General features: G+C 44.1%; 3 protein-coding genes across 3 annotated transcripts; 1 reads left to right on the top strand and 2 right to left on the bottom strand.

Annotated features, from left to right (window-relative positions):
* Nucleotides 1-2,469: 2,469 nt before the first annotated feature.
* Eif3f (eukaryotic translation initiation factor 3 subunit F) lies at nucleotides 2,470-10,395 on the bottom strand. The gene is made up of 8 exons (XM_070035238.1): nucleotides 10,022-10,395; nucleotides 6,055-6,125; nucleotides 5,761-5,840; nucleotides 5,046-5,183; nucleotides 3,827-3,918; nucleotides 3,308-3,444; nucleotides 3,097-3,210; nucleotides 2,470-2,705 (listed from the first exon to the last, which is right to left on the bottom strand). The coding sequence occupies exons 1-8, from the start codon at nucleotides 10,380-10,382 to the stop codon at nucleotides 2,628-2,630; spliced, it is 1,071 nt and encodes a 356-aa protein (XP_069891339.1). The 5' UTR covers nucleotides 10,383-10,395; the 3' UTR covers nucleotides 2,470-2,627.
* A 2,162-nt stretch (nucleotides 10,396-12,557) lies between these two features.
* Nlrp10 (NLR family pyrin domain containing 10) lies at nucleotides 12,558-19,558 on the top strand. Its single transcript, XM_070034793.1, has 3 exons — nucleotides 12,558-12,577; nucleotides 15,885-16,198; nucleotides 17,512-19,558. Exons 2-3 carry the CDS (start codon nucleotides 15,922-15,924, stop codon nucleotides 19,335-19,337), a joined length of 2,103 nt encoding a protein of 700 aa, XP_069890894.1. The 5' UTR covers nucleotides 12,558-12,577; nucleotides 15,885-15,921; the 3' UTR covers nucleotides 19,338-19,558.
* Nucleotides 19,559-23,517: 3,959 nt separating this feature from the next.
* On the bottom strand, nucleotides 23,518-23,835 carry LOC138836644 (deoxyuridine 5'-triphosphate nucleotidohydrolase, mitochondrial-like). The gene has a single exon (XM_070035400.1). It carries the CDS (start codon nucleotides 23,833-23,835, stop codon nucleotides 23,518-23,520), a length of 318 nt encoding a protein of 105 aa, XP_069891501.1.
* Nucleotides 23,836-26,685: the final 2,850 nt, after the last annotated feature.

Raw genomic sequence — 26,685 nt, 5'->3', positions numbered from 1 at the left:
CAAAAAAAAAAACAAAAAAAAAAACCAAGGTTATTTCTAATTAGCAAGATGTATTAACAATAACTGAAGGGCCAATTTGAATTATTCTATTTTCTTTTTTCTAATATAGAAATACTTAAAAATAGCAAGTTATCATTGTTCAAAAAAGGAGCCAACGTTGGTGGCTCATGCCTGCAATTTTAGCTACTCAGGAGGCTGAGATCCAGAGGATCAGTTTGAAGCTGACCCAAGAGAAAAGCTCATGAGATTTCATCTCCAAAATAACCAGCAAAAAGCTGGGCTGGTGGCATGGCCCAAATAATAGTGTCAGTTGAACACGCTCAGAAAACTCAAGGCCCTGAGTTTAAACTCTGGTTCTGATGAATGTTCATGAAGCTTTACAGAACATTAACTGCTGACAAGAAGCCATGCATATATATGTGTGTGCCTAAGTAACACTTGTTCTGGGGCTTGAACTCATGTCCAGGGCTCTGTCCCTAAGCCTACCTGTGCTCAAGGCTGGAGTCCTACCACCTGAGCCTCAGTGCCACTTCTGGCCTTCTTTGAGTAGTTTACTGAGATGAGTCTCATGGACTTTCCTGCCTGGGCTGGCTTTGAACTGTGATCCTCAAATTTCAGTCTTCCTAAGTAGCTAGGTTTACAGGTATGAGTCACTGGTGTCCAGCCTTTAATTTCACCTGTTTTTCAACTTTATATGGTATAATGTATATTCCCTTAAAGACAACCCTCCTTCATTCAATATTAAGATTTATCTGTTTTGTTACAACTCTGAGTCCGTGTTCTAAATAGGATTTTGTGACTGGGGTTTTGTTTTGCCTTAACATTCCATTTCCTCCTCTGGATAGTACCTTTACCTTTCTCATGATCATTAATGCGTTTGGACTGTTTGGCATCTGTCTCACCTTTTCTGTACTTATTTACCAACTTCTAGAAAGTTTTGCCTCTTCTCTTTTATGCTTTATTTTTTTCAGGCAGGGTCTTACTTTGCCCATGCTAGTCTTGGGCCACCATCCTCCTTTATAGCTTTATTATAAATATGCACCACCAAGCCTAGCCTTGTTTGTGGAGATGGAATCTTGCAAATCTTGCCCAGGCTGGACTCGAACTGCAATCCTCCCTATCTCTGCCTCTGGGAGGGTAAGTCTCAGATCCCAATTCACTTAAACTCTAGCTCTTCCTCCTTGAAGGGGTATACATATCCATTCTACTACGCATCTATTTTAAAACACTGATACATGCTCTATTCCTTCAGTTCAGATCAAGCAACCATTCTCTCTAATTTTTCTTCAGATTCTTTTTCACCTCTTACGGCATCCAGATAATTCATTGAGAAATCGTTTGTGTTGTTAGTGGGCACTTTTCCAGACTGAAGGGCTGGAGGTGCAATTTAGTAAGGCAGGCAGGAAAAGGCTTTAACCAGCATGAGCTCATAGACCCCAGTCTGTCATCCATTTTTCTCCTGTCTGCTCGCGCACTAGCCCAGGTGCAGGCCCTTCAACACTGCACAGGGAGCATCACCCGGTCATCCATGTCAGATGCTATGGAGAAGTCATTACAATCAGTTCCCTGGAGGTTCAGCTTGCTCTGACTATAGGCAAAAGGCCACTGTAAAACTAGCATGCTAAGAAGGCTGTCTGAGGTGCGCACTCAGGACCTCACACTTGCTTGGCAGTAGCTCTACCACTTGAGCCACACTCGTAGTGTTTTTTGCCCAGGTCAGCCTGGACCACGTTCATCCTATTCACACGTAAGCTGGGATGACAGGCAAGTATCATGCACTGGCGGGTGTGTGTGTGTGTGTGTGTGTGTGTGTGTGTGTGTGTGTGTGTGTGTGTGTGTGTGTGTGTGTGTGTGTGTGTGTGTGTGTGTGTGTGTGTGTGTGTGTGTGTGTGTGTGTGTGTGTGTGTGTGTGTGTGTGTGTGTGTGTGTGTGTGTGTGTGTGTGTGTGTGTGTGTGTGTGTGTGTGTGTGTGTGTGTGTGTGTGTGTGTGTTGGAATCCTTTAACTCAGGGCCTGGGCAGTCCCTGAACTTTTTCCTTCTGGCTGGCACTCTACTATTTGAAGCATACCTCCACTTCCAGTTTTGCTGGTTAATGGGAGATAAGTCATGAACTTCCCTGCCTGGGCTGGCCTGGAACTGGGACCCTCAGATCTCAGCCTCCTGAGTAGCGAGGATTATGGGCATGAGCCATTGGCACCCAGCTTGTGCCTAGCTTTTTATTGGTGAATGGCATGAGGGGGAAGGGTCTCACAAACTGTTCCCCTGCAGGCCTTGAACTGCAATCTTCGGATGTCAGCCTTTAGAGTAGCTAGGATTACAGGTATGAGCCTGTGTAAGTGGATTAAATACTGACAAGACGTGTGAAACAAACAGCCAATGTTTACTTACAGTATCCACTTCCTGGTTTGTGAGCTCTAAAACAGTTTTCTCCCTTTCATCCAGCAATGAAATCACATCAGATGGAATTCATTTACAAAAGGTGGGCTATGTTTATTTAGAGCCACAGCAGCTGACTCAAGTGTGGCTCAAGACCACAGAGAAACCACTTCTCCTGGCGCTGCCCCTCCTGGCTTTTCTTCCCATAGTGCTCAGCAGCTCTCCTTGGTGTGCTAAAGCTTAGGTCCCATTCATAGGTTTACGAGTTTCTCATTGAGGGCGATCTGGGACTGTGTGAGGTTGGCCAGGTAGGTCACCATCAGTAGGTCCTGGAAAACAAAAGATAAATAAGTGAACCAGAAAGCTGGTCTTGACCTGCTCCACTGGGGACAGGGCTGAGATGACAGTCCTGGATAAATAACACCTGGGAGAGACTAAGCAGGAGTCAAAGGTTGGGGTTAGCATCTCGGCTGCTGCACTGTAGATTGGGGGTGCCTTTGGTGACTACAGCACTAGGAAAAATCAGAGTGTGCGTTTCATCATCTCTGAAGTTTAGTGTTTTCCTAAGGATCACATAACAAGTCACACAGTGTCAGCAGTGTCTGAGACAGTGGAAGGAGGACTGGTGTACAACCTCTTCCACCCACCCAACCTGGACTGCAAAGCAGCAGCTTCCTCCACCCATCCTGGGGCTCCTAAGGTCCCAGCTATGGCACTCACATTAATATTGCTGTTGAGCATGGTCTCAAAGTCGTCTGGAACGATTTTGGGTACTTGGTTAACCAGACTCATCAAGAAGCGGCCCACAGTATTGTCAGCTGACACTTTTCCAGACTGAGTGGCAAAAGAAAAGATTTCAATGAAGCAGCATGTGGCACTACCCTCAGCAGCACTTCCCAGGGTTCTGCCCTGCCTGTTCCGCCCCCCTCACCAGCACGTCCTCCGCATATTGCAGCACTGTGCTAAGCGCGTCCTGGATGCGAGCTGACGCGCCTCCTACTTGCTGCAAGTCACTTGAGAGGCCGATCACCCGGTTGGGGCTAAAACAGGTCTTCATGATCAGGTCAACTGGGGGAGTGGTTTGAGGATGGGAGTAGAGAAAGAGGAAATTCAGTCACATCACTGATAGAGGTAAGACTCTATCTAGCCTCCTAGTTCTCCCACACTTCTGGTTCTGCCCCTCCTTGCCTCTCTTCTTTCTGACAGTGCTCAGTAACTCTACGTGGTATGCTAACCCCTGGTTTGATTAGCACAGATCAATGGTTACATGCTCTTTGGTGCTTTTTTTTCACTTCTAGCCATTTCTGAAATAACCCATTGAATCCTAGTCATCAGAAATGCTAGGCTGCCCAAGGCTTGCAGCCTTGTTACACAGCACTGCCCCTGGCTCCCCACTGCGCCCCTCTCCCCCCCCAAACCCTGAGACCTTTAAGCAGTATGGGTCACTCACCACCAATGCGTTCGGTGTCATAATACGCATATTTCACCGTCAGAGGTGTGAACATAACTCCCATGGTCCTCCCAGGGACACCCATCAAAGTGCTGAGGAGAGAAGTGAACAGATGGACCCGGCAGCAGGCATTCCATGTCTAACCTGTACCATGTGAACCCCAAAGACAAGTGTGCAAAGCTCATTTTTTTTCCTTAGCTCACTAAACTCTGGGCCTGTGAAAGGACTTGGTTCTGGCCTAGTCCTTTTAGATGATGACTCTACACACCAAAATGACAGTGACAAGAGGACAGGACTCCGTCTCTGTGGAACTGGCTGTCACGGTAAAATGACACCACGTGGATCTGTTCTGGGACCATGCTTTACATTAACATTGAAAAAGCACAGACTCCTGCCCGCAAACTGATAGATCTTGAGCTACAAGTAACGTCAGCAAAAGCATTGTTTACCACACTTGCAACTGGATGTTAATAGTGTGAGTCACCTGTAAAGGTTAAGAAGTTTAGCAATGGGCTACAGCTTGGCAGTACACCGGCACATAGGGCTTGGCTCCCATTTGACTTCCTGAACAGTATCACACCCGTCAGACACAGCTACAGGATGAAGGTAAACAGTATAAGAGATCTCTAAGAATTGCCTTTACTCTAACCACAAGACAGATCTTCCAACTCCCACAGCAGCCTCTTTCTTGGCAAGCCACCAGAGCCCTCCCCAGTACCAACAAGTGCCATTGTGAAACTGCAGGTAAGTTCACCGCTCACCACTGTATTGCTATTGTAACTCAAACAGTATTCAATCCTAAATTAAAAGGCATCTCCAAAATTAAGGACAGCCACCTTTAAATTTCTAAATATGCCAAGTTCTAAAGGGTAACTTAGAACTAAGTGGTGAACCTGATGAAAAGCACAACAAGAAAGCTATACAAGGATATGTCCTGCCTGTTCTAGAAAAATGACATGGAAGACACATGATAGCTTATTCAACATCTAAAGGCCTGCTATCTTACATACAGTATGTGGAGAACTAGGGTGAGAAGGGTAACTGGGGAAAGTCTGCCACAGAGTGAGACCTTGTTAATAACAGCTACTGAAGAAAGAAGTGAGCTTCTAAGAGAACACTGAGCTGCACCGAAGGAATGAAGCCTGGCTGGGGCTGGGGAGTCATCTGTGCGTGGTTGATCACTTCTTATGTCCTTGTGGCCCCGCACTCTTGGAATTACCTGACATAGGCCTTGATGCTCATACGGCCATTCTGGAGACTTGTGTCCACAGTAAGGTGAATGGGGTTGGGGGCCTCCCGGCTGTAGTACTCATGGATCAGCACTGAGTGCTCTGTGATATCATGGCCTGTTGCATACCTGGAAATGCAACACAGTCATACTTTCACCATAGTGACACCAATACCAAACATAATAGTGGTATGTGTGGCTCTAGGGTATCTGACACCTCTATGATAGTTACATCTAATGATATTCTCCTACCCCAAACTGTGAAATTACAATCCAAAGTAAATATTCTTGAACTCATAGAATCTGACCTGCAAGCAAAATACAAGTGATCCAAGCCAGGCACCTATGGCTCATGTCTGTAATCCTACGTACTTAGGCTGAGTTGGAGGACCAAGGTTTGGACCAAGCCTGAGTAGGAAAGTCTGTAAAACTCTTATCTCTAATGAACCACAAAAAGCCAGAAATGGAGCTATGGTTCAAGTGTTAGAGCACCAGCCTTGACCAAAAAAGCTCAGGGATAGCATCCTGGTCCCTCTGAGTTCAAGTTCCAAGACAGGCAAAAAGAATGAACAAACCCACTAATGATGTGATTCCTAGTTCCCTGAGTTGATACACTTCCAACACTCTGTCTCTAGCAGCAGGAAGACAAAGTCTACCTAGTTTACGGAAAAGAGCTTGGCTATCACCCCTGGCTCTTACAACTTACCAGCCCAAGATGAGCTCATTTGGAGAGACTTTTTTGTGCAATTCATACATGTTCTTCGCAAATTCCATGTCAACTGCCACCTAAGAGGGAAGGCAGGGAAGGAACATAAGAAGCTAGAATAAAAAGGAGAGAAATCACCCCCACCAAATCCAAGAGCCCAGAAAGTATATCTAATGGGATGACACTCCTTGGCTGCAGGACCCCAGTCATAAGAACAACACACTGCACAGAAGGCCCTTTAAGAGGCTTGACAAATGGCTGGCTGTACACTGTGGAGGCCACATCCCCACTCACCTCATCTTCTGACTCATTGTGTGGCACTGAGAAGCAATTGGTGACCTCCACTGAGTGCTTGTCAACAGTCCCTGTGCAAGAAAGAATCAGCCACGTGTTACAGAATCCTAGGGATCTCAACTGTCTCTGACTATTTTTGATGAGTTAATGAACACCAAACATGAATGCACTAGCTTCAAGTTCCAAATCAGTGGGATAAGGATTCTCCAGAAAATGGAAACTCTGGAGTTTCCACCAAGGCTTTCAGCACTTTATGATATTGTTTTTTTCAGCCTCAAGACTTTCTCACTATGCGGCAATCTGTGGAACTGTCTATATTGTCTATCTAGAGTATCAATACAGTACCTCAATCTCACACTAGAGCATTTTAGGGAGCATTATCTGTATGTCTCTTCAGTATAGCCTTAACTATTATGGGCACACAGAAATCTTTTACTTGTGAATCTTCAAAGACATCAGTCTTTTTTTTTTTCCTTGTGGGTCATGGGGCCTGAACTCTGGGCCTGGGCACTGTCCCTCAGTCCTTCAGCTCAAGGCTAGTGCACTACCACTTGAGCCACAGTGCTACTTCCAGCTTTTTTTTCTGCTTATATGGTGCTGAGGAATCGAACCCAGGGCATCATGCATGCAAGGCAAACACTCTACCACTGAGCTACCTTCCCAGTCCCCAAGACAGTCTTTTTCGTACCTCTTTTTGATTTTCTAGTTCTAATCTTATTCTTACTACATGAGTTCTTTGGTCTTCCTAGACCACTAGCCTCCTAATTTTGCCACACTCTTCTAATGTACTGGCTCATCTCCCAACCCAGGCTTTCCTCTCTACCACAGGTCCCCACTAGTGCTTGTCCAGGTCCAATTCACTCTGGCTTCTAAGCTTAAAGGACATTTATTTATCTCATTTGACCTCTCTTCTGCATTCAATATACTCGACTGAACTTCCTCCACCTTAAAGCTTTCTTTTCCTTGGGCTTCCAGATGCCAGTCTCTTCTAGTTCTCTTTGTTGGATCCCCATTTGCCCTATCAGTTTTCCAGCATCGGCTTAGTTTTCCTATTTTTTATTCTTGCCTCCTTTTGTAGGTCATGTCCTGACCTAGAAATATTTTTGTTAATAAAAGTTTACACATCCAATTGTTTATGCATTATTTGTTTTCCTATTTTTTACTCTTGCCTCCTTTTGTAGGTCATGGCCTGACCTAGAAATATTTTTGTTAATAAAAGTTTATATATCCAATTGTTTATGCATTATTTGTGCCTGCTTTCTTGCTAGAATAGCAGAGTTGAATAGTTGACAATAGAATACAGACACAAACCCTGAAATATTTACTGTCTGGGCCATTATAAGAAGCTGCCAATCTCTGTGTTAGGTGAGCCTCCACTTTATGATTTTGATTACCTTTTATCTTTCACTGGCATAATTCCTAAGCTGACGTAGTTGTCTCCATCTCTTTTGTGGTTGACTCTTCACACTTTTCTTTTTGTGGTGCTGGAGACTGAACCCAGGACAATGTACATGCCAGGCAAGCAGGCAAGCACTTACCACTCAGTCATTTCACACTTCTGATTCAATTTTCTGCTTAACAACCTCAATGGCACACTCAGTGGACACCTCACAAGGAACACACAACTCTAAGTCATTCTTGACATTCCCTTTCTGCACTCTTAACTATTTCCTTTTAACTCATCTACCTATCTTCACTTCTCAAGTGCCTTTCTATGACTAGATCAACCTCTATTAGTGTCTAGGATCACAGCCTATCCCTTTCATCCACTCCCTACAAAGTAGCCAGTGCAGTCTTTAATTCCTTGTCTTTGCTGAAATGGCAATTACTTGAGATCTGTTCCTAATAGCCCAGAATAGGTTAGGTTCGTCTTTTCATCACTTCATGTAAACTTCCTTCATGGTGCTTTATTTAACTGGAATTACTTTATACAAATTAATGTCTCTTTGCTCTGCTAGCTTCATTTCCTGCATATATCTATCCTCTCCACCCCTCTGAACACTGACTTTGTTTTTTTGGTCTGTCGTGGGCCTTGAACTCTGGGCTTGAGCGCTGTCCCTGTGCTCTTTAGCTCATGGCGAGTGCTCTACCGCTTGAGCCACAGCACCACTTGCGGTTTCCTACTGGTTTATTGGAGATGAGTCTCACAGACTTTCCTGCCCGGGCTGGCTTTGAACCGTGATCCTCAGATCTCAGCCTCCTGAGTAGCTAGGGTTACTGGCGTGAGCCATGGGTGCCCGGATGACCTCTTTTCTGTAATGCCTTCCCCAACCTTCTGAAATAACTGTGTTCACAATCAGAACATTATATTTGAACTATTTACAAGTAGGAATACATTTCTAGCTGAGCACATCTGATCAAACTTTGGTACCTAATAGTTTACAACATAAAAGGCATTAACTTCATTTCCACCAAGTACAAGCAAATATCAAAATGTAAGTTCTTAGCAAGTAGAATCTGTGCTGCTGCTTCTTTTTTTCCTTTGTGCCAATACTAGAACTTGAACTCAGGGCCTGCGCACTGCTCCTGAGCTTTTCTGCACAAGGCTAGTGGCTCTACCACTTGAGTCACAGCTCTACTTCTAGTTTCTTTGGTAGTTAATTGGAGTTGAACAGCCATACCAGTGCCAGAAGTTGCTTTCTGCAGTAACTTTATTCTCATAACTAAATCTATTAAAGTAGTCCTTGGAAGAACTAGACTTTTAGGGTAATTTGCTTCAAGACATGACTAATTATTTGCTGGAGTCTGTCTACATATCCTGTTCTTTTTGCAATTCTGTCAATTGTATTTTATGGTATAAAGACTACTACAAGTACAAGAGTACAGGTGGCTCATGACTTAATCCTAGCCACACTAGAGGCTGAGATCAGAAAGACTGAGGTAGGAGGCCAGCCCAACGGGGGAAAAAAGTTCCTAAGACCCTATCACAACTAATAGGGAAAAAAAAAAAAAAGAAAGAAAAGAAAGCTAAGAGCTTGTCATACCAGCTACTTGGGAAGCATACTGGATTGTGGCCTAAGAAAAAGCAAAAGTCTATTCTAAAAATAACAAAAGCAAAAAAGCTGGAAGCCTAGCTCAAATAGTAGAGTGCTTCCTGGCAAGTGTTAGGCCCTGAGTTTAAGCCTCAAAACACAAATGGGGGGGGGGAGGGGACCCAGTACTCTCCCTCTCCACTAAGAAGAAATGATGTAAACAACTACAGTACATTTAGTGTCTAACACCAGTATCAAGTGACAAGGAAATTTAGGGAACCAGAGCAAGGAATTCATTCAACAGTTCCTCTATAGTGCTTTTCCGTTTTTACAAACTACTTTAACACAAAATGTTATTTCCTAACATCTGAAACAGACAAAATAAAGATCACTCTTCAATCTGAAGTCCCAGGGTAGATTTGTAAGCAGATAACACGAATGTTTCAGTCAAAATGGAAAGGCAGAGGCAGAAAGTAGGGGAAGGAGGTAGGGTCTATTACATCAAGAACTAGTATTAGGTAAGAATGAGGGACAGAGGCTCAAGGCTAAAAGTTTAAGAAAGCAAAATGTGAAATTCTAAATAGGTTCCAGTCAAACCAGTGTTCCGTTGAAAGCAAATCCTTCATAAACACCTTGAAAACAAAGTGGTCAGGGGCTTAAGGAGTTAATGGTTAATTCCTCACTGCGCGTTGGAGCCCGTTTTTGGCAGAACGGAGCTGAACACACTTGGTACCGGATGATGTTGGGAATGTTTTTAAATGTGGATCGTCCGATACACACGATTTCCTCAGTAACTGGTAACTACTTGAATACTTTTAAGTCATCAGAGTGTCAGCAATCTGGTGCCTAAGAGTGGGTAGGTTTGAGTTCTCTTGGGAAGATAAATCGCCGCAGACAGGTGCCATGGGGAACAGACAAGGGATCAATGCGGAGGGAAAGCGAAGGGAGGTACCCCTGAGGGCCCGTAGAGACGCACGGACAGGCAGGCCACTCACCCAGCAGTGTCCCGATTACTCGGGCAGCGCCCTCGTTGCGTCGTTCGTAGCTGTCCACGATGGAGGCCAAGATGACAGGATGCAGCCTGACCACGCGGCCTCCGGGGAAAGGCCCGGGGAGCGCGGGAGCCGGCGTCTGCGCCGGAGCTGGCGCCGAGGCAGGGGCCTGGCCGGGGGCCGCGGGCGTGGCTGCCGCCGCGGGGTCTGAAGAGGCGGCCGCAGCCGGAGCTGCTGCAGGCGCTGCTGGCACCGAAGCTGGCGCCGGCGCTGGGGTAACCGCCGGCGCTGGAGCCGGGGCCGGGGCCGGAGCTGGGGCCGGCGTGGCGGGAGGAGCGCTGGCCGGGACTGCGGGTGCTGCCATCTTGCAGAGAAAGAGGGAGCCTAAAGCGGAAGGAAGTGATTAGTGAATCTTAGGCGCCTGATAGGCTGACGCTATACCACGTGATCCAGATCTTGTTGTCTATTGGTTACTGTGATATTTCTCCGGGCACTGAAGTTTCCTTGCTGGTCGTCATGCTGTCCGGACTTGGTGCTCTTTACTTTTGGTCCGATGCGCACTTCCTGAGAACTGGGGTAAGGAGTTCCGAATAAATTCGGGGCCGCATGAGGAGACAACCAAACTCAGTCTACAAAGCTGCCGCCAGATGGCGCCAGCGAGCAGCTCGAAATGAGCAATTCGTGTTTTACACCTAAATGGGATTATAAAAGTCAAAATGCCTTTTCAAAGGGCTTTGTTCTCTCCGCATGCAGGTGGCTCACGCCGGTGAGATGGGAGGATCAAGGTTCAAAGCCAGCCCAGGCAGGGAACAGTCCACGGAGAAATGTACTCATTACCTTGCTCATGTGATTGTAACCCCTCTGTACAGTATTTTCACAATAAAAAACTTATTTAAAAAAAAAGAAGTTAGAAATGGAACTGTGGCTCAAGAGGCAGAACCTTAGTTTTGAGTGAAAAAGCTCAGTGCCCACGCCCTGAGTTCAAGCCCTAGTACACACATACACATACAAAAGGCTTTTCATTCAACAATTTACATGCAGAATATGCACTCAGATGGTCTTTTAGGTATTTGGGAAATGCCAGTGAGTAAACACTAAAGTTTTCATGGGGCCCAAGAATAAAAAGTAAATTATATTTTATGTACAGGTGCTGAAGTATAGTTATTAAATTGTACTATGAAAAGGAACAATTAACAGGGTAAGTGGGATTCAGTTGTGTGGAGTTGAGGTAGGTGTCATGAATGAAGTGAATGAGTGAAGGTATGAAGATAGATAGCTATTATTTGGGACTTTTTAAGAGGGAAGAAAGCATTGAGGCAGTGTAAACAGCCAATACAGAGTTCTTAATGCAGGAGCAGGTCCACTGTGTTTGGTGGCTGCTGTGTTAAGATCAAACAAAGGAGAGAGTGGCAGATTGTACTCCCTAGGATGAGGGTCAGGAACAGATCATTAAAAAAACTCCTATGTTATAAGAAATTGGCTGGGCTGGGAAGGTGGCTCAGTTGTAGAGTGCTTGCCTTGCATGCCTGAGGCCCTGAGTTCGATTCCTCAGCACCACATAAGCAAAAAGAAAAAAAAAAGCTAGAAGTGGCACTGTGGCTTAAGTGGTATAGCGCTAGCCTTGAGCTGAAGAGCTGAGGAACAGTGCTCAGGTCCAGAGTTCAGGCCCCACGACCGGACCAACCCCCTCCCCCCCCCCCCCAAAAAAAAAAGAAATTGGCCTTTTGTGATTATAAAAGCTGAGAAGACACAATTGCAGTCAGCAATCTGGGTACTCAGGAGAGCTGATGGTACATACCAGTTGTACCCAAGAATCAGTGTTTCATTAAAGCTAGAAGACCAGAAGAGAACACCCATGTTTCCTCTCAAAGCAGCGAGCGAGGTGGGAGAAAGTTCTTGCCACCAGGAGAACCAGCCTTTCCTTCTGTAGAGTTCTTCAACTGATTGGATGAAAGTTACCCACATTAGGGAGGGTGATCTGCTTTACATTGCTACATTGCCAATCCCATTCCAAACAGCTTCGCAGACATTTCCACAATAATATTGGACCAAATGTTGGGACCCCTTATGGCCCAGCCAAGTTGACACTTAAAAAAAATTAACTGTCATACATAAGTTTCTGTTGTATTGCTTGAGAAGTTTTATCTGAAAGCATGAAGGTCACAGGGACAAGTGAATTGAAGTTCTCACTCCAATCCCTCAGGGATGGAAAGAGAGAGAACATAGCTAGCTTTCTTTTCCTTCTTCCTTCCTCTGAGTTTTGTTTTGACTGATCGTTTTCTGTCTTTCTGTATCTCTTCTCTGTCTATGTTATGTCTGTTTTGGTCCCTAATCTCTGTATCTTTGCTTTCTACCCCTTTCCTTTTAGGTACTCAGTTGCCCTAGTTATTGGTTCTGTCCCTAGCTAGGCCAGGGTTAACAGAAAGGAAGATCTCAACCTATCTCTTGCCTCCACCCTCCAATTACAGTGGGTTTTTACATATCTCATTTCTACTTCCTTAGGAGTGACTCAGAATCTGGCCCAGGGATCTCAGAGTAAAGCAGACCTGGAGCCTCACAGTAAGTGGTGTCTCAGCTCTGTCACCCTATCTATGTGATCATTCTTTCATTTTCCTATCTTGGTTTCTTGGTTTTGACTCTTGATTTTCTTGTTTCTGTGTCTAGCCTGAGCTTGTTAAGGCTCTGGAAAAGAACAGTTTCTCTACTTGTCTGTTCTGGACTCAGAAAACTTGCTGAGCGTTAGGCACAAGGGGCCCTGGGGAAGGAGGAAAGGCTCACAGGCAGTCATCACTTGTAGCTTCTCCTTTCTTAAATTCCCCACCGCCCTCAAACTTTTGAGAGAGGCTCTTAACTCATACTTTATACAGACACAACCATGTTTATCTTCTGACCAAAAAACCCACACACCTGTCTTCCTCTGTCAAACAGGCTCCCTCACATAAAGACCAACCTTAGCTTTTGCTTTGAATCTTACCCCAGTCCCTGGTCTCAATTCTCTCATCTTCTCATTTCCTCACCCCACCTGCATTTCTATTGGCTGCTTTGGGTCAAAATTTAAATATATTCTCCTCCTCCTCCTATGTGAAAACAAATAAAACATTTTCCATGTCACCTTTAAAAAATTTCTTTTGTTGCCAAGCGTCATGAAAAATTTGTCTACAAATTAATTCTGTTTCTTTACCTCCTATCCTTTCCTGGAGTACTGAATTTTCTTTTATCCAAACTCATGCTCATGGTTAAAAAAAATCAACTAGCTTTCTGCCCCTAAACAATGATCCGATTGGTACCTATAGTCTATGATCATCCTTTTGATGTGATTATAATGTAAATTTCGATTAGATCAATATTCAATAATTGTGCTATTCCTTGTATGCAAACATTATTCACACTTGAGTTTAGTTTACTGTTTTTTTTCCTCTCTCCTAAAATATTTCTTTATTTTCTTTCCATTTATCTAGTTTCTGGGAACTTAACCCCTAGTGTTCCTACCTTCTGGTAGTCTCTCTCTAGGGTCTTTCAGAAGGACAATGACATCAGTTAATCTGTCTTTTTTTTTGTTGGAAACATTCTTTCCAGAGAAATTGGCTCTCTTTCCACTAGGGCTTTTGAGGTGTCACATCTTTCTAGGCCCCCAGAACAGATGCCTTTTTTTGGGGGGGGGGGGTCAGGTCGTGGGGCTTGAACTCTGGGCCTGGGCGCTGTCCCTCAGCTCTTCAGCTCAAGGCTAGCGCTCTACCACTTGAGCCACAGTGCCACTTCCGGCTTTTTTCTTTTTGCTTATATGGTGCTGAGGAATTGAACCCAGGGCCTCATGCCTGCAAGGCAAGTGCTCTACCACTGAGCCACCTTCCCAGCCCCAACAGCTGCCTTTTGAAATATGTTTAGAGTCCCATTTGATGAAGCTCCTTGTGCTCTTCCTTATTTGTTTTGGTGGAGCAAATCCTCCAGTAGTTTCAACAACATAAAGAAATGTTGTACTGACTGAAGAGGTGGCGGCAACAGGATCCAGAGTCCAGCTGCCCAGTCTCTGGATTAAGGTAAAGTTTCAGAGAGGGCTAGGTGTTTCAGGGAGGGACATGAAACATATCATGGGATATTTCTCTTCTAGACAGAATAGTGCATGCCTTTAGCCCCTCCCTTAGAGTCTGGAGGAATGAGATGATGTTTCCTCTGGTGAGCAATCACCAGGCTGCTGTCAGATCCAGTGTGTGGGTGTTTTTGCTATACAGAAGCTCAGTGAGATCCTTCTTTCCCAGCCCTACATAGACTAGCCCTGTGAGGTATCAAAGGGGAGGAGTTTGGGTATTTACATCTATATTTTTGCTTGTTTTGTGTTTTTGAAATGAATTATGGTTTATTTGCATCATTTTTATATTAAAAATTTTATTCCTTTTGAACAGTGTTACCCCCTCCCTCATTCTCTCCCAGTTTTTCTCCTCTAGACTTCTCTCTCCACTGCTTTTTTGAGTAAGAGTCTTACTGTGTAGACCAGGCTGGCCTTGAATTTGTAATCTTACTGCTTCTGCTTCCTGAGAGCTTAGATTATCACTATACCTGGCCTCATACCTACATTTTTTTTATATCAACTCCATCAGGCACAAATAAATGACTTGGTTTGGATTAAGAAGAGCCAAGCTTGGTCTGCAGAGCAGTCTGACCAGAAATAGGACTTTTTAAAAATAAATCTCTCCCAGCAAGTACCTTGCTTGTTAGCTACCTGCTCCTTGGGAGTTGAGTCATCTCTGTCTTACCTCCAACTCCCCAAGTTTGATCAGGTACACCCTAGCCTGGAATCTTTGGGATGCTCTAGTGTCACGTTTTCTCCTCTTCTTTCCTAAGGCTTTGTGAACATTAACACTTTGCTCAGGAGCCCTGAGTCTTTACGTATCGCCTGAAGCTTTGGCCCCCCAAAGCTGCTTCTAAATGGCCTATGATCTGAAGCCAATGTCCGCCATATCCTATCACGCTCCTAACATTTTTTTCCCTCCTCAGGGACATGCAGTTCAAATATTGCCATCTAAATCTCAGCAAGTTCACCCCCCCCCCCAATTGTCTTCTGAGCATCTCTGACATTGTTCTACTGAGGGATGTTCTCCTTGCCTGAGAGAGCAGGTTCAATTCTGGATTGTGAAAGCTCTCTATTTTAATAGTTGTCTGTCCTCCTCCCCCTGGCCCCCAGTAAATACTGTGCTCAGGAAATCACTTGGCACAAATCAAGCACTCCAAAGCGCCCATTCTTCTACATATAGCTATCGAACACATTTACTTGTCTTCACGGGAAGACCTTCAGCTTTGGACCCTGTGCGATGGTGTCCTTGAGGCTGATGTGTGAAGGCAGTGGGATGATGATGGAGAGTTTTACTTTCCTGCAATAGTTCAGCAGTGTCAGCAAATAAACACCAGTTCTATAAACATTTACACCCACAGGGACAGGCTTGCTTTGAAAACCTCAAAAAAAAACCAACCCCCAAACCATACCATATATATTTTTTTTTCTTGACACATTGGCTTGAGGATTCCTACAAGATTTTGGTCCTTATTAAGAATGCATATGAGATCCTGAAACAAGAGATTGGCAGGAAGAGGAAAGAGAGAGACAGGCAGTGGAGAGAGAGAGAAGAGGCGGAGATATTTGCATACCTCCCTGCCTATTTGCCCACACAATCACATTAATAATCTGTTATGAAGCACAGGAGAATGACTAAACAAATTCACCTACCCTCTCATCGGCTGGCTTTTCTGGAAGTTCTCAGGTGTCTTGTCTCTCCAGGCCTATGCTCCACAGCTTCCACCAAGCAGAAGGCTGGGTGCTGAAGATTACCTTTTGGCTGCTCATCGCTCAACACCTTTTGTCACCTTTTTTCAGATCTTTGGTGTAAACTTGACCTTCACCACTGATCACCATGGCTTGGGCCCCAGCCCAAACTCCCAGGGAGGCATTGCTTTTGGTCTTGAGTGACCTGGAGGAGAACAATTTCAAGATACTAAAGTTCCACTTACGGGATATGTGTCAACCGCATCTGGCTCGGGGAGAGCTGCAGGGCCTGAGCCCAGTGGACCTGGCATCCCGGCTAACCCTAATGTATGGGGCTCATGAGGCTGTGAGGATGGTGCTCAGGGCCCTGAAGACCATGCACTTGTTGGAACTTGTGGATCAGCTCAGCCACGTTTGTCTGAACGGTGAGTGCAACTGGGAGAGGGAGAGATTAAGATGGTATCAGCATCATTCTTAACATTTCTCTCCACTTCCTGGGTCTGCAATGTATTTTCTCACTTGTCTGTTTCCCAATGCCCCAGGGCCTTAATGAAATGTTCTCTGGTAAGCATTTCAACAAATGATGGTACAGATCCTGAGACAAGGGCATGGGTTTGATGGCCAGAACAGCCCACCTCTTATCTCCATTTGCTGTTCTAGCGAGGGGATGATATTTCTGAGGGATTTCTGCCAACAGGTGGGGATCACACCTGTTCCTAGCTGCTTCCTGCTAGGCAGCTGAGCCATGTTTCATGGAAAAGGTAGCAGCTTTGGTTACCTGTTCTCATGCAGCCTGCTCAGTAGATTGATGTTCCTTCTGCAGGGCATCTGGGGGAGGGATCTATTGGTGGTCGTTGCCTCTCCCATAGGTTCTTTTTGCTTTTTTTGTTGCTGTTGTTGGTTGCAGGGTTTGAACTCTGGGCCTGGGTGCTGTCCCTCAGCTCTTTAGCTCAACACGAGTGCCCTTACCACTTGAGCCACAGCACCACTTCTGGTTTTCTGGTGGTTTATTGGAGATAAGAGTCTCATGGACTTTCCTGCCCAGGCTGGCTTTGAACTGCGATCCTCAGATCTCAGCCTTCTGAGTAGCTAGGATTACAGGCACGAGCCACCGGCACCTAGCTCTTTTTATTTTTGACAGCTACACCACAGTTTAGAGGTGGGAGGACATGGACCCAAAGTCGTAGCTCATGGGTTACTTCAGCATCTGGCCCTTCCTCAAGCAAAGACACTGTTTTCCATTTTTCTCCCCCTCTCCTCTTTTGTCGGGCCTCTTTGTATGGGAACATTTCACCTGAGCACTCAGGTACACACACATAGTTTCACAAACATGTATAATTTCACACATATATGCATTGGAGATGAGTTCTTGTGGATGCTCATTGACAACTTTCCCTGCACAACACGGAAGCTTCCATCCATCCGTTCCCATGAGCATGTGTGGATACAAGCACACAATCACACACCACAAATACCTACACCCACAGAACACATCCTCACACACTCAGACAGATATGCCCAGATGCATGTACCCCCACCTCTCCACCTCCCCAAATGCTTGCTTAGATACTTGCACACTTGTATATACATACATCATTCCCCAGGACTTGTAATCATGATAGGAATACTAGTTAGGGAAACATAAAGGGGGCACTGAAGAGGAGAACCAGAATGCAAATCATCCCTTTGACCTTTTTTGGTCTTATTCTAGTGCTAAAATCCAATTTTTCTGTTTTAGATTACAGAGAAATATACCGAGAGCATGTGCGTTGCCTGGAGGAGAAGGAAGCCTGGGGTGTCAATGGCAGCTACAGTCAGCTGCTCCTGGTGGTGGCGGCATTGAACTCAAAAAGCCCAAGATCACCTCCCTGCCCCAACCTGGAGCAGGAGCTGGGCACTGTCCAGGTGGAGGTAGAGACTTTATTTAGTCTAGGAGAAGAGCCCTGTCCATCCCCAGCCTTAGTAGTGCTACAAGGGTCTGCGGGCACCGGAAAGACAACCCTGGTTAGAAAAATGATGCTGGACTGGGCCACGGGTACCCTGTACCAAGACCGGTTTGATTATGTGTTTTATGTGAGCTGCAGGGAAGGGGTTTTGTTTCGGACATGTGACCTGGACAGGCTCGTCTTCTGGTGTTGTGGAGATAATCAAGCCCCTGTCAGAGAGATTCTGAAGCAGCCAGAGCGACTTCTGTTTATCCTGGATGGCTTTGATGAGCTACAGAGGCCGTTTGAAAGACACTTACAGAAGCGGAGGTCCAGTCCCATGGAGAATGTGCTGCACCTTTTAATTCAGAGGAAATTACTTCCTACCTGCTCCCTCCTCATCACTACTCGACCTCCTGCACTACAGAGTCTGGAGCCCATGCTGGAACAACGATGTCACTATCATGTCCATATCTTAGGCTTCTCGGAGGAAGAAAGGAAGAAGTATTTCAGCCTTTTTTTTACAGATGAGGGACAAGCCAGGGATGCCTTGCACAGAGTATCTACCAATGCTGTTCTCTACAAAGCATGTCAGGTTCCAGGCATTTGCTGGGTAGTGTGCTCCTGGCTGAAGAGGCAGATGGAACGAGGCCAGTTGGTCTTGGAGACACCCAGCAATAGTACTGACATCTTCACTGCCTATATCTCCACCTTTCTGACCACCGATGATGAGGACCCTAACTGCTCTGAGCTTACCCGGCACAAGGTCCTGAAGAATCTGTGCTCTTTGGCAGCTGAGGGCATCCAACATCAGAGGTTCCTATTTGAAGAAGCAGACCTCAGCAGGCATAATTTACATGCCCCCAGCCTTACTGCTTTCCTGAACTGTGATGATTATCAGGAAGGACTTGACATGAAGAAATTCTACAGCTTCCGACACATTAGTTTCCAGGAATTTTTTTATGCCATGTCTTTCCTGGTGAAGGAGGACCCAAGCCAGTTGGGGAAGGAGACCCAAAGAGAAGTGGAAAGGCTGGTGGGGATAAAGGAGCAGGAGAAGAATGAAGAAATAACACTGAGCATGCAATTTTTACTGGACATATTGAAATGTGAGAGCACTGTCAACGTGGGCTTTAAATTCTTCTTCAAAATCGCTCCATCAGTCATGGAGGATCTGAAACATTTTAAAGAACAAATGGAATATATAAAGCACCACCGATCCTGGGATTTGGAATTCTCCCTGTATGACAATAAAATAAAGAAATTAGCTAAGGGTATTCAGCTGACTGATATGGTGTTCACAATGGGTTCAAATGAAAAGAAATCAAATCATGAGAAGGGAATGGGCATCAAATACAGTGTAAGTACAAGATACAAAGAGGGGCAAAGAGAGTCTCTTATGGGCAAAGGCAATGGAACCAGGACACAAAGGGGGACTCCTAATATGAAAATCAGGGGGTCAGAGGAGCTAGGCCAGGAAGTTAGGAGCAGCACATTGGCAAGCAGAGAAAAAGGGACAAGGGAGATAGAGGGCAAGAAGGATGATGAGGTGGAAAGATTGGAGGATGAGAAAGCAAAGATAGAGATCAAAAAGGATGGAGAGGAGAGAGACTGGAATCGGGGGTACCCACAAGAATGAAGGACAGAGGAACAAATAGAAAAGAGAATTAAGGTGTCATTAATCAAGATGCATTGTACTCATAGTCTGACTTGTTGAATTGGAATCCCTATGTACAACGACTTAAAGTAAAAAATAAAAGAGGTAAGATAATTTGGTAATGAATGACTAGAAGACTTGGCATATCACCTGAGGAGAAGCTATGTGGAAGGAATCCTTATGAACAACACCCTATATCATGAATGCCCAAACTTTAGTTAGTTAGTGCTCCTTGCCCTAGGGGCAGTTTATGACCTGTCTTGTGGAGTTCAGTTTCTTTAGTTCCTTTTATCTGTTAATATAAATGACCAAGCCTTTGATTCGGACCCTTTTCTGCAAAATAAACTATTTAAAATAATGAAGTATGGATTGTGTTTCATCTGTAAGATATTGGTAAATATGAAGCAACTCCATGTCAATGCTTAATACATTGAGGCATAATGGAATGCTCCTTTGACTCTATTTGTGGTCAGTTGATGCATAAAGAGTAGCTTCCCATTGTTTTGTAGAAACATCTAGAACTTCCATTTGCTGGAAATGAACCATAGTTTGATACAGACCTGACCATTGGTCTTAGAAGTCCTATGATTGAATTCTGTACCAATAATGTGTCATTGTTATTCGCAGCTGTGCCACTCACTGACATTTTTATTTTTATTTTTTTATGTTTTTTTATTGTAAAAATACTGTACAGAGGGGTTACAGTTACATGAGTAAGGTAACGAGTACATTTCCTATAGGGCACTGTTACCTCCTCCTTTGTTTTGCCCCTATCATCCCTTCCCTCTCCACCTCCCCAACTCCTCCCTCCCTCCACCAAGTTATAAAGTTCATTTTCAACATAGTGTCTTGTACATCTTATTGTTACAATGGGTCAACTTGTATCCTTATTTCAGCATTTTGTTATTTCCCTTCCCCTCCCCAAATTAGAAACATGTATACACAAGATGCAGGGTACTGACATCAAATACAGTGAAAACAGGTGTTATACTGTGAGGGAAGAACACAAGAGAAACAAAAAAAAACACATAGTACATTTTAAATATGTTAAAAACAATGGCCAGAAAGAAGAAACCACTTGTGTCCCCATCTTGGGACTCATTTCACTTAATATCATCTTATATGGTCATATGTACATAGCTTTTGCCCTTTTCTGCTTGTCCTAGACATATACTAGTTATTGCAAATAAGGGAAACCATGGGACCTATGTTTCTTTGGGCCTGGCTTACTTCACTTACTATAATTTTTTCCAAGTCTTTCCATTTCCTAATAAATGGGGCAATGCCATTCTTTCTGATGGAGGCATAGAATTCCATTGTGTAAATATACCACATTTTCTTGATCCAGTCATCTGCTGAGGAGCATCTGGGTTGGTTCCATATATTAGCTATGGTAAAGAATGCTGCAATAAACATATTTGTGCTGGTGGCTTTAGTATAACCTTGTTTGTGATCATTTGGGTAAATGCCCCAAAGTGGGATTCCTGGGCCATAGGGGAGCTCTATGTGGAGTCTTTTGAGGAACCTCCATACTGCTTTCCAAAGTGGTTGAACAAGTTTACACTCCCACCAACAATGCAGTAAGGTTCACTTCTGTCCACATCCCCTCCAGCATCTGTTGTTAGCACTCACTGACTTTTTGAAAAGATAAATCAGTTTCAAGAAGTATCTCATAATCTCTTTTTTTCTGCTTACGGTTTAGCTTATAGATAAGAACAGAAGAAGGAAAGTATTCTATTTGTAAGTATGATCAGGTCAGCACACTCAGTACTTAGGTGGGGAAACTAAGTCAAGAATCCCATTTCTCCTGGAGTCCTCAAAGAGATCTCTTAGTCCACACACTACAGACACTGTGCAGGTCCCGGGTTACTCCATCCCAGGATGTGGCTGCCCCTACTCCAGCCGAGTGTGGGTTCTTTGGGTCCCAAAGAAAGGCCAAAAACATTCTTTTGCTTCACACACATTTTTATTGCTGTTAGAACTTTCCACAAGGTGTTCCCCCACATACCAACTCCATCAGTCTTTCGGACATTCCCAGAGGTCTGAATTCAAGGCAACTCATCCTTGATCCATCAACTTGGGATGTCTTTTCACCCTGATATAAGTATGTGATGAATTATGGTTCAGGGAGGTATGGGGGAGGGAGTAGAAAGGAGGAAAAAGAAGAGATAATGGATCATTTTTACAAACTGAAATATGGGTCAAATCAGACTACAGAGCCTGATATGTAGAGGAAATAGTGATTCCAGATGCAGAGAGGCTGTGCCCACTCTGTGCTCACTTAGCCCTCCTCTAGGCACTAGTGAAAGTGCCATGGGAGAAAGAAGGCTGGCGTGGGACAATCTCTGTCCCTAGGGAACTATTGTGGGAACCCTTAGGAAAGACTTTCCAGAGTGGCAGGAAGAGGAAGGTTGTCAGAAAAACACAGGTGTTCGTAAACTCCTGAGAAACTGTAAACTTCCCTCCCATCCACGTAATATGTTCATAATAAAAATGATTTGTTGGCCAGGTGCCAGTGGCTTATGCCTATAATTGTAGCTATTCAAGAGGCTGAGATCTGAGGATTCTAATTTGAAGCCAATCTAGGTTTAAAAAAAAGGCTGAGAAACTCTATCTCCAATTAACCAGCAAAATACTGTACTGGAGGTGTGACTCAGCTGGTTGAGTGCTGTATTGGCACATACACAGAAACACAATGATTTGTTGTTCATCTAAAACACAAATGTAACTGAACATCTTGTATTTGTATTTGTTAATTCTAGTGACCTTAAGTAGAAGAGATAATGTAGAAATGGGAAGCAGCCACAAGCCTTAGGAAAGAAGACATTTGCTGTTGTGATTCTATTTATTTCTGAAATCCTTCAGCTTCTCTTTCTTACTTTGGACTTTTAGAAGGAAAGTGACCTCTTGTAGAACCTATAAACTGTTGAGTCTCTGAAGAAGTCAGGTTGAATACTTCTGACTATTCTTGGGAATGTGCAGGAAAGGGTTGCCAAAAAAAAGAATATCAATTTTAGGTCAGTAAGTAGGTGGCAACTTTGAGGTTGGACCTGTTTTCTTTTTCTTTCTTTCTTTTTTTGGGTCTGTTCATGGGGCCTGAAATCTGGGCCTGGGCGTTGTCCCTCAGCTCTTCCGGTCAAGGCTAGCGCTCTACTACTTCAGCCACAGAGCCACTTCTGGCTTTTTTCTTTTTGCTTATGTGGTGCTGAGGAATCGAACCCAGGGCCTCATGCATGCAAGGCAAGCACTCTACCACTGAGCCACCTTCCCAGCCCGGGAAGGGCTTCATGATCCAATCCCTTCTGGGATGTGGTTGTTAGAATGGGAGTAAGTGGCCAGGTGGACATTAAGTCAGACTGATACACAAAGAAAAAAAAAAAACCCAATGTGGCTGGGTTGTTGTCCAGCTATTCTGAAGCTTTAATGTAAAGTTTTTAGTGCAGGCTGCTATATCTGTCTGTCATATCTCCCTGTCATATCTGTCTGTCTGTCTGTCTCTATCATTTAACTTCTCACATCAGTGTATAAACAGACATGGCTAAAACTGGTATCAAGCTCACAGCACCCAAAGAACAGAACAGAAAACCAGGCACAGAATTTCATCCTAGCCACATCCAGGCATTGCCACACCTAAATCTTCCATTCTGAAATACAGAATGCTTTCATTTTTCTACCATGCCAATCTGAAAGCTAAGATTTTTGTCTGCTCTTTGAAGTAGGGTTTAATAAGGAGCTATTTTAAGGTCATATTTGAATGCTCTCAACCTTATTCCTGAGGATTACTTTTTTTTTTTAAAGCAGAACCAAAGAGATACCCTATATTGAATTAAATTGTACATCTGATTTTTTAAAACTTGCCACGTATTCACAAAGCAGATAGATTTTTCATACTACCAATTGCAGAAACACAAAATAAGTTTCCATATAATCCTGACAGAAGTAAACTTTCCTTCTATCATTAAGAAAATAAACTATTTTTTTTACAAGTTAAAACTATTAAGTTTACTATGGTGCACAACACCAAAAACACTTGACACAAAACCTACTATTTTTAATAAAAAGTATGCCTTTTCATTTTCTATTCTTGGCCCAAATTTTAATTCTTTCAGTAGAACCAAAACCTCCTGAACCCCTTTCAGTATCATCCAAGACTTGAACTTCTTCAATTTCTGGATAAAAAAATCTGCTCACGAATGAGCTGAGCAATTCGATCACCCTTTTTCACTTCAAACTTCTCTTTGCCAAAATTGAGCAATATAACACCAACATTTCCCCTATAATCTTCATCTATGACACCAGCTCCTACATCAATGAAGTGTTTTGCAGCCAAGCCAGAACGAGGAGCTACTCTTCCATAGCACCCAGAAGGAAGAGCTATCTGAATGTCCGTCTTCACAAGGGCTTTCTCCGCAGGTGGTATTGTATAATCATAGGCACTGTACAGGTCGCAGCCTGCGGTGCGCGGACCCCAGCGTGGCATGCTTGTGCTCGGAGAGCCTCACAAAGCAGAGCCGCAAGTCGCCCTCCTAAGCAGGTCCAGTCTGCTTGCAGGGGGGTGGGGTGGGGTGGTGGGTCTCTTTTGAGAGAGAGAGAGAGAGAGAGAGAGAGAGAGAGAGAGAGAGAGAGAGAGAGAGAGAGAGAGAGAGAGAGAGAGAGAGAGAGAGAGAGAGAGAGAGAGAAACTCCTGAGGATTACTTCTGACCTCATTGCTTAAGGTTTCGGCTAGTCCCTACCTGGGAAATGATCTCATATATTTTTGATTGAAAGCAACAATAGGTATCTATTCATTACTAAAATCTCTTACCCAATCACAGTAAATGTTCTAGGAGACACTGGGTGCCTCCTTTTACATAAACGTTGGCTAAGGATTCCTGGAAGGTCAGAGACTATACTTCGATAATTCCATACTTTTCTTCACCCCAAAGTTAGAATTCTTTTATGTTTAAAACAAAACAAATCACACTAACACATGCCAAATGGCAGAGCAAGAGTTCACTGCGTTGCATAAAAGAGAAAACTGTACCCAGGTACCAACTGATGTTTATGGTGATGGGGTATAAGCACTCATTTAAGAAGTTGCTCAGTGTTTGCCTCTGTGTGCAATGAATGACCAGAGTGAGATGAAATGGCTATGTTCAGACTTGAAGATCCTCTGTTCCACTTTAGTGTATGCCCATTCTGCTTTTGAGGATTCATCATCAGGCCATTTGAAAAAGAATTTTACTCTCAAAGAACACTTCAGGTCTAAAATAGATTCAAGATCATCCTCCCCTAGTTATATGGATAGGGGGGAAGGTCTGGAAGAGGTGGGTGGATTGTACTTTCAAAAGCCAGATTTCACACAATGGCAGGCTCTAAACCTTGCTTACAGTAGAAAAGAAGACACTGGTGTGGATGGAATCTGGTCTTCATGACTCGCAGAAACTCCCTGTTCACTGGCTTCTCCATTTCCATCTTCATGAGCTTCAGCAGTCAGCTTCTGTAGTGATTCAGCAGTCAACTTTGTGCCCTACCTCTTGGCCACACCCCTCAGATGTTTGAATGGTATCTTCCCAGTTTCATCATCATTGAAGAGATAGAAAGCTTCCAGAGTTCCTTCTTTTGCATCTTTTCACTATTTCTGAGTTACCATAGTCAAAAAGTCAACTGAAACTCATTAATTCTCATCCCTTCCTTATCAATTGCACTTAATTGTCATTCTTCTTGTTTTTCTCCCTTTCCTTGGTTCAAAGCCCAGAACCCTCATTGCCGCCTCTAGTTCCTTCACATCTATGGTCTCTGTTCCAGCAGTGTCAAATAAATCTGCTTTTCCATGAGCGTGGTGGGCCTCATCTTTTTTGTTTTTCTTTAAGAAGGGTGCTGTGTTTGTCTTCTTAAAATTAGAACCCATGGCTGATAGACTCTGCTGCCCATTGTATTTCCTCCAACTCCTCTTCTTTTACCTTTCCCTTTTTCATGTTCTCTTGCTTCTTTATTTTCTTCAAACTCACAATCCTCCTACCCTTGTCTCTCCAGTGCTGAGATTACACTGTATACTTCTGTACCTGTCTGATTCATTTTCCTCCTGAAGCGTCTGGGACATTTTTCTTGACTAATTCTCTCATTCTCTTTTCCTCCCTCTCCCTCTCTCAGAAAAATAATGCTGGAGAAATATAAGATTTAATGATCTCTCCTTAACCAAAATTTATCCCAGGCTCTATAAGTCTTTTTCTTTTTTTTTTTTTTGGTCCGGTCGTGGGGCCTGAACTCTGGGCCTGGGCGCTGTCCCTCAGCTCTTCAGCTCAAGGCTAGCGCTCTACCACTTGAGCCACAGTACCACTTGAGGAATCGAACCCAGGGCCTCATGCATGCAAGGCAAGCGCTCTACCACTGAGCCACCTTCCAAGCCCCTATAAGTCTTTTTCTTAATTTGTCCTCATTTTTTTTTTTTTTTGTTGGTCCTGGGCCCTGAACTCTGGGCCTGAGCGCTGTCCCTCAGCTCTTCAGCTCAAGGCTAGCGCTCTACCACTTGAGCCACAGTGCCACTTCCAGTTTTCTGGTGGTTAATTGGAGATCAGAGTCTCAGGGACTTTTCTGCCCAGGCTGGCTTTGAACCACAATCCTCAGATCTTAGGCTCCTGAGTAGCTAGGATTAGAAGCGTGAGCCACTGGCACCTGGCAGCCTCATTGTTTTTTGAGACTAGTGTGACTAGAATCCTCTTAAATTTATTTGTAGACCTTCCCCACTCTATATCTGCTCACACTTCATGTATAATCCAGTTCCTCATTTCCTAGGGTTTCCTAGTGGATGTCTGATCACTCTAGCCTGCCTTCAACACAAATTCTATCAATTCGGTTTAGCTAGAATCTTCATGATTCCTGCTTTTTCCTCTTAGTGATTTTCTGTCCACAGACACTACCCTGTCTATGTCTGTAAACACCCACTGACCCATGGTGTATTTCAAATGGAGTCTGTTCCTATGGTCTGCGTGTTTGTGTTCTTTCTGCCCCCAAATTGATGTGTTTGAAATTTTAATCTCCAAAATAATGGATGATAGTTGGACACAGACCTTAGGAGGTAATAAGTTAAACAGGATTAGAGTTCTTATAAAAGAAACTCCAGAAAGCCCCTCACTCTTTCTTCCACAGAACAGCAAAAAGACAGCTTTCCACAAATGAGGAAGAGGGCCTGAGTCTTAGGAAGAGAGATACACTTAGGCCCCAACACCCACAAGGAGTAAGCTAGAACTTTCAGTTCCTCACTTCAATCCTAAATTCTGCTCACATCCTGCTTTTCTGTGAATCCCCTTTCGTTCCATTTCTGCAGAAAATATCTGTAAAATATTGGCAA

This window comes from Dipodomys merriami, unplaced genomic scaffold, assembly GCF_024711535.1.
Source record: "Dipodomys merriami isolate MVZ:Mamm:240054 unplaced genomic scaffold, mDipMer1.0.p SCAF_25, whole genome shotgun sequence".
In the NCBI taxonomy this organism is placed as follows: Eukaryota; Metazoa; Chordata; class Mammalia; order Rodentia; family Heteromyidae; genus Dipodomys; species Dipodomys merriami.
The sequence above is the reverse complement of the archived record's forward strand: the minus strand, read 5'-3'. Positions and strand labels throughout refer to the sequence as shown.